We start from the raw sequence: 8,224 nt of genomic DNA on the forward strand, positions 1-8,224 counted from the left end.
ATTGATAAAAGTGAATCAATAATGACAATCCATATACCAAAAATGCTAAGACGCCAGTGTCAGACTTTTGTCGTTTTCAGAAGAACAGTATTTTTATTGAATGTTTAATAGCCACTTTCTGGTGGAGGTTGGGGATTTCATGTATCCAGTAAAAGCATTCTCTTTTATGAATTTAATATATTTAATTACAACAATTTAATATAGCATAAAAAATGGCTACAAAATAAATGTGGAGTTACACTTTAAAAGGAATTTAGTGTGTGGACTGGGTGACACGCCTTTTTTTTGGCCACAGAATTTGCCAGGGAGTGATTCTGGATGTCAACTCCCTGATACTGAAATACCCATTTTAGTGCCCTCACTTTCTGAAAGGTTTAAGTGAATTGATATGACAGCAGAATTGGACAACAGTCTAATTTCTAATAACCCATGGTGTGTGACTTCAGTGTCTTTGCAGTGAGCTCCAAAGTTGAATTACTCCACCGTGCCTGCAGCAGCTACATGGGGTATTATTAGCTTGTTTAAGGTTACCTTAACATGTGTGGTTCTGCAGTGTATACTACCACAGCATTCACATGCCTGCATATTACTGCTCTATTCATTATAAATGGCACACCATTGTAGTAAAGCAAAGGACATCAGTTGCAGCATTCCATAACATAGACACTGCTTTGCAGTATACTTCATAAAAGGGTCAGATAAAGTTTCCTTTGCCCTTGGGATGTATTGACAGCCTTTTGAAAAAACAGTCTGTCTTATCTCACTACATAATATTGCATGGTGTAACATATATAAAGAGGAACTATATTGTAAAAGTAAAAAAAAAAAATGCTAGCAGACAGGTTGTTTATTGCAGAAGGCAAATGCATGTTTGGAATTTTTAAAGGTACTCCTTGCTTAATTGCAGATGGCGTCATCTACATTCAGTCCAGTTTGGGTTCAGGATCTTTGGTCATCTTGATTGGCTGGGCTATAATGAAGTAATTCATTCCTGCCGCTGAATATGCCGAGTATTGCAGGATTCACACTATGCACATGTAGCTTAGTGTACAAAATAGAAAAATATTGTGAACAGGCAGGTAGGTTTATGCTATTTCAGAAGAGACATTGCCTGCCTTTTCTGCAATAAACAATCAGCCTGCTCACAGTTTTTATTTTTACAGTAAAGTTTCACTTTAAAGCACTGCAAAATTTTGAGGGTGGCCTTAAAGCTCATCAATGGTTTGATACATACAGATTGACTTTCAAAAATCCGGATCGTTCAGTTTTCTGGCATGGATTTCAAAATTTACACTGTTTTCTGGAGGCGTCGTTTATGTTTTGATGGCGCTGTACTCCACAGTTAGCTGTTCGGTTCCTCCACAAATTGAAGCTGTTGCTGAGGATGCTGTTACTGTCAGTTACTGTTTAGTTTAACTAAAAGGCTATAAAACTGTTTTATTTAGTTGGTGAACATTAAAGTTTCATTTGCTTTTCATTTAGTGTTATTTCATTTTAATATATACAGCATATATAACCTTCAAAAATCCAGAATCAAAAATCCATTTTCGAAAATCTGGTACTCCTCAGATTCGGAGGTTGCCGGATTTTGAATGTCAACCTGTATATATAAATACTCAAGGGTCCAAAGCTAAACCACAGGTTCACTTTAAGGGGGCACTGATTAGATCTGCTAGCAATGTATTTTCCATAAACTAAGCCCAAATGTTGTTCTTTCCACTATTCATATTCAGGACTCCACCAGGAGGTGTAGATTCATATCACAATGATAGACTCCTCTGTATGTGGCTACTGTGTGTATTAGAAGTAAGCTGACAAGAGCTTGTTGTTTTTTAATATTAACTTTTTTTATCTGTTTACATAAAATAATTATTTGCTTTAATCAGATGTATTTTTCCTTATCTGTTTGCAAGTTTTCAGATCCTATCAGCTCTCATTGAATGCTGTATCTTGTTCAGTTATATGCTATCTACACCTCATGATGCAAAACCTTCTTGGCAAGGATGTTGTTTGTTCTAGTTATTGTTTAAATATTAACTGTTGCTTTCAGTTTCTATAAATGTAAAGTAAAAGTAAAGCAACTAGCACCACACAGTGTTCAAACTTTGTTGTTGTCTTAGTCAGTACATTTGACTCAGTTATTACAGTATGTTATAGTCTGTGTCATTGTTCTGGTCCCAGCACATGCAAGTTCCATGCAAGTTAAATGCAACTAGAAGGACCAAAAGGTGTTGGTGCCAATCCCCCACCATCCAAAAAAATGTTTAATTAATGTTTAAAATCCTTGCATGTAGGAATCATGTGCATTTTTACTTGAATCTTGATGTCCTTTGTGTATTTATCCCAAATCGGTGCAGTCAGCCAGCAGAATGATCAATGCTGCTCTTTATGTAGAATTAATATACGTTTAATGTCTCAAACTCTTTTCTTTTAAGTTTTGTTCATTCCATTGCTTTGACATAATATTTTTTTCCCTCCATGCCACCATTTTTTAGTGTTTAGATGGGGATCTTTATGAGAGACTACGGGACTACCTTTCACTAATCAACAAGACTGAGCTTAATATCTGCAAGTCAACACAGGAACGGTTTGCAGACAACCTTGAGGCTTCTCTACAGGTAAGATTGTTGAATTTAGTTAAAATCTATCACAGCTGTGGCCAATTCAGTTCTAACCCAGAGCGAACACTGATTTCAGAAATTGGGCACTTCCAGTGTTGGATGTGGCTTGGCAATCCTGCATAATACTTTTTCTAGTAGGTTCCTATTAAGGAGGGTGGTTGTAAAAAAAGTAGGTAAAAAGTACTTGTACCAGCCTTTTTTCTGATACTGGATACATAAAGTCCTTTAAAGCCAGGAGCCATATATAATAGAGATAGGAAGTGGAGCAATTGTTTGTAACTAACTTGTCAGGTAAAAACAATACCGGAAAAGGGGAATCTAGAAACTATGTCTCATTTGTTTTTGTCTTTGTGGACAAAGCTGTAAAAATTACTCCCCAGACGAACAGTGGAGGTTTATTACTGATATAAGAGAGATTGTGTAATACAGAATAGGCAGCTTCAGCTACCCAGCTGTGATCATAAAGGAAGCATATATATATAGGTAGGAAGCCTTCATTGCATGTTGTATAGGCTGCATTCTGCATGATGTTGAACAATCTGTATTAGGAGTAGAATAGAAGAATTTACAGGCAAACTAGAAATACAGCACTTTACTATCTCTAGTTACTTGAGAGATTATGAAAACTAGTTGCTTGCACATCAAGCTGATCTTTCAATCACACAGTTGAAACACGCATGCAGGTAACTGTTGGGCATATTCGGTGTCAGGGAGTTGAACACCTGTATGAAGGTATTAAAGGCACAGGATCAGAACACTAACCAGGCAAGCTGTATTTTTATAACCTGTCAGAAATGCCCACTTGCCTCATTTTATTGAAATGTCCACTTTAATTCCCAACTTCACAGGGTAACACCTTCTGAAGGTAAATTGTATATATGAATGTATATAAAAGGTAACTCCATTCTATTCCCACTAGTTAAGAAAGGCTGGGTATGTGTACATCCCCTAAGTCCCCTAAAAATTACCTGTTCCCAGGTCATGCAAAATTAAATATCTACATATTTTGGACAAACAATAAAAGCCCTTTAGCAGAGAAATTAATTTTCAATGTCACCTCACTGGCTGATAACTCTGTGTTTCTTTAATGTGGCGGACTGCTGGCCAATTTCTTGTGACCCTTTTGGATCTTTAATAATGAGTACCTTTACATTAAAGGCAGCTTCAGGGATTGTTTAGGATATTTACATTGTTTAATGCTCAGACTTGGCACTGGTGCACTTTATATTTGTTATAATCAAAACTCCAATATACTGTCTCTTGCTGGACTTTGGATGTGATGGTTGAATTGGTGTTATAACTTTCAGTTCTGTCAGCTATATATAAATGTTGATTGAAAATTAATTGATTTTACTACCAAACAATGCTCTGTCTATCTGGAGAAAAGCACAGTAAATATAGACATATGTGTGTATGGTCCAAATTTTGATTAAACTATAAATTACTTGTACCATCAGCAAAAATGTTATGATCTAACTGACTGAAGTCCTTCTACACTTTTCATCAATGGAATTCGGAAATTCAAAATGAGTTTATAGTTTATTTAAACTAAGACGTGGACTAAACCTGGGCAAGTATTTCATGCACTGTACAAATGGCCCCACAGTTATCAGTCAGTTAATTTATTTTTGTGATGTTAGTTACACTTTATGTTCCCCACTTGCATATCATTCTCTGAATCTTCATAAAACAAATTACTGCTGGCAATCTATTGACATAACCTTCTCTACTCCTTATTCAGGTTACCCGTCAACAGAATTTACAGCTTTTTCTAAAAGACACCAACCTGTTCTCTCCAGTACCTATTCAGCAGTTCAACCCTGTGGGCGCAGACAAGGTATGTGGAATGTGTCATCCTAGTACTTGATATGTATATGGATTCTGCTCTATAATCCCAGTTCCTAACTCACAGATGCATAGATCCTTCCTATAAAGAGATGCAATAAAAAATTTAATATTAAAATGTTTCTGTAGAGGTTAGAAAACTTCAATTTATCATTGGATGAAGCTATTATTGACTTGCTTATTCTAAATGAGTTTTGCAGTCTGGAGTTATAAGATGCAGTATAACACGTCTTTATTATATGCTATGATATGAACACACTTAAAGAAGCTGGATCTAGAGAAGCTAGGTATACAGATCAGTTTAGGTCTATAAGGGAGATAATTGCACAATTGGAACCAGCACAGAAAATATCTCACACCTGAGGATGTGAATAGCAAGGGTAAGGCCACCTATAACAAAGAGGTATGTAAACAAAATACTTTTCTAAGTGTATTGCTAGCTTCACAAATGAGTGGTTTTAGGATATTTGATCCTGATCTATTTCCCAATCTATGGTTCTGAAGGCCAAGGAGAAGCCCTGAGGAGGCTGTATACTGCCCTGCAGCCCAGCACCAGTCAATACATAGTTTTTCACTTCAGCGGAGACAAATACCATTTGGGTTGAGTCTGGAGAGTTTCCCCTCCCCCCTTATTGGTAACCATACAGGGGGTATACCATTCGCTCCACCCCTATTCACTTTTAAACAGGAATTTAGTACAGTCTTGATGGGACTTTTTTTTCAAGCTTCATTATTTTTGTCTCTGACCACAAAGTGAGATAAAATCTTCCCTAATGAGCAGACACATACCATACAATAGCCAACATCATGACTGAGATACTGACCCTTTCCCACCCTGTTCACAATTAAAAAACACAAATATTAATCAAAAAGCTCTCCAAAGAGAAATAGGGATCTCTAACTTTACAACAAGCAGAGGCCAGTCTTGATGATTTATATATTCTACTAAATTATTTTAGAAATTGCAGTTATCTTGCAGTGCATTCTCAATTATATGCATTGGTTTCAATACAGCAGTGTTTTGCCTATGTGGGTTCTCACCCACCCCTCACTTCACTTCCTACATGTCACAAAAACACACAGGTGCATTCAAGGGCCAGGATCAGTTTCCCTAAAATAAATTCTTATGCCAATATTTTTGCTGTACTTGGCAATATTTTCCTAGAATCTTTTGACACAGTTAACTGTTTTGAGGAACTAGTAAAGGGGGGTTGGACCTTTTACAAAAAAAACCATCCTTTAACCAATGCATTCCCTGTCAAGCTCTGCCTAGCTCTGTTTTAAAAAATTAGGATGCAGTAATAATTGGCTGGACAAGTACAAAAACTGAATGATGAAAGACAAAATTGGTTGGTTAGGTCATGGCCAGAAATCAATTCCTGCTGTACTTTTTTTGTTTAAAAAATATTTTAGTGTTGCCTTTCAGAAGCTCCCTCCTTGAGGGAAACATGCAAGCTTCCATTGCTGACCTCTCATCCAGACAAATGCTGGTTACTTGCCTGTATTTGACCTTATTACTTTGTCAAAGGCCTGGGATAAGCTTGTAAAGAAGTCACATTTTACTTCTTCTGATATGTTTGCTTCTTATGAAAGTGATTCAGAAAATTTTTGAAACCTGCTGATCTCCAAAGTTACTAAAACAAAAGCAGTTTCAGAAGCAACATCAGCCCCTATATTTATTTCTGGTTTACTGTATGCTTACCTATTGTTCTTTAAGGGCTATACTTTTCTGCTGTGAATACCTCCAAGTTCATGATGCATGCACTGCGCACTGTTTTTGTATCAGAATACTGATCTGTTCTTCAGTGTCTTAAGGAGTATGCAGACCCAGCCAAATGTCCTTTCTACAGCTATACTTTTAGCTATACTATATTTGGCCCTTTAAATACCTTTAAATTATGTTTTTGAAATGTTTAGGTGAAATGAATGTTAGGGAGTTAGTTCACTTATCTTCCAACATGCAAAAACAAATAGAACTTACCTAGTTCACATTGAGATACGGTGATTTATATAGCATTCTGTAGTACCAATAGGATAATTGATTAGAGACACATTAGTATGTATTCTAAAAAAACACTCACACACCTTCCACCTTTAAAGATCTTTTACTGTCAAGCAGTGAAGCCTTAGACATTACAGATGCACATACTAAGGCATGACATTTTTCTTGTTCAGGCCTGGGATTTTGGTGCAGGTTGTTAGAAGACAGAAAATAAATCCTACTAAATATACAAACCTGCCTAATTCCTTTTACCGCCCTACAAACCTTGGTCAGCACTCTTTCCAGACTTCCAGACAGATTTTCTAGGAAAAAAAGAATAGATTTAGGCCTATGATTTGACCTGTGTAAGATGTAAAATGATTGTGATATCGGGTTCTTTCATTGGGAGCAAATGCTATCTCTCAATGTTTTACAATCTGGGTTTGTGTATAAAATATTTTATTAAAAATGGGCTGACATTTAGTACATATCTTTCTTGTAATGTAGATCTAATGATCTAATATTATAATTCTATAATTCTTTTACATAGGGTTTTGTGTTTTTAGTTGTATATATTATATTTTGTTTTATATATTATATTTGACAGGTTTCAAAGCTAGAAACTCTTGTTAAAGGTCCGGAAGCAGAGAATGTATTGGATAAAGAGGCGCGAAGGTGGACAAGTCGAGCAGCTAGAGATTATAAACTGAAAACCCATGGTGAAAGGGTTAGTCTACAGGCTTGATTATTGTGCTTCATGTCAGTTGTTCATTTTGAAGAAATGTTTTCTCTAGAGTTTTTTTTATCTCTTTCCTATTTCTTTCTTATTTTTGTGTCATTCTACTTTGTATTAATTTTTATTTCTTGACCTTGTGTTTAACACCCAGTGTGTAAAACAGCTTTACTGTTTATTAAATCTACAGACACGGCATTTATTGTGTCCAGTATTTTCAAAATGATAAAAGGAAACAATGACAATACCAAATGATGTTTGTAAGAACAATCAATAGAAACCATTTAGGGAACAAAGTCTAAAATGCCAAACCTGTCCAGGTAGTTACTGTATACCTGTGGTGTACAATTTAGGTACTGCAAAATAACTGTTAATGCTATATGAATGCCTGGGAACCTGTTGGCGTTAGCTTTCAACTTAACCCAATCCGTTCCCCGTGTTAACAGCTGCTGGTGATTGCTGTCATTGAGAGTACCAGTATCCGTTAAGAGTTGTTTCATTTAGGAGAAAATTTATTTTTATATTTCTGTGCTTTTACTTTTTTGGTATCTACAGTCCACCCTTAAAGTGGATTTAAACATAAATTGTAGTGTATTGCTAAAACCACTAATGCCAATTTCTTTATTAAAAAATAATTTCATTTTTGTTGCATTTCAGTGCTGCTGATCTCGTGTAGTTATTATGAGCCATTTTCCAACTATAAACATGCACTCCAATGGCTGCATGACATTTTTCCGGGTAGGGTTCCTAATAGTGACAGCATTTGGGCACACTTGCATAATGCAATATGTGTTGAAATGGCCATTTCCCAGAACCCAAATAAAAAGGTGGCAAAGCAGGAGCATAAATGGACAATATTGTCACCTTATGATAACAACCTTCATATCAAGAAGAGACCAAGCCCCTGATTCATCAAGCAAAATCGGATTATCGGTCGCGCATTCGTATTAGCGATCCGGAATCGTGCGCGATCGCGCTATTCAACAACCGGAAAAGCTCGCGCACGGAGCCGCGCTTATCCGACAGCTTTTTACTGGCGATCAT

At 36.3% G+C, this 8,224-nt stretch overlaps 1 protein-coding gene across 2 annotated transcripts in view; it reads left to right on the forward strand.

The window, feature by feature from the left end:
* The window catches only part of FCHSD1 (FCH and double SH3 domains 1), a 63,551-nt gene that overhangs the window by 39,411 nt on the left and 15,916 nt on the right, over positions 1-8,224 (forward strand). For both annotated transcript variants that reach the window (XM_072400606.1, XM_072400607.1), the window contains exons 9-11: positions 2,496-2,618; positions 4,363-4,458; positions 7,055-7,174. In XM_072400606.1, coding sequence (XP_072256707.1) covers positions 2,496-2,618; positions 4,363-4,458; positions 7,055-7,174 — 339 coding nt within the window. The remainder of the gene's footprint in view (positions 1-2,495; positions 2,619-4,362; positions 4,459-7,054; positions 7,175-8,224) is intronic.

The sequence above is a fragment of the Pyxicephalus adspersus genome, chromosome 2 (assembly GCF_032062135.1).
Source record: "Pyxicephalus adspersus chromosome 2, UCB_Pads_2.0, whole genome shotgun sequence".
Taxonomy (NCBI): domain Eukaryota; kingdom Metazoa; phylum Chordata; class Amphibia; order Anura; family Pyxicephalidae; genus Pyxicephalus; species Pyxicephalus adspersus.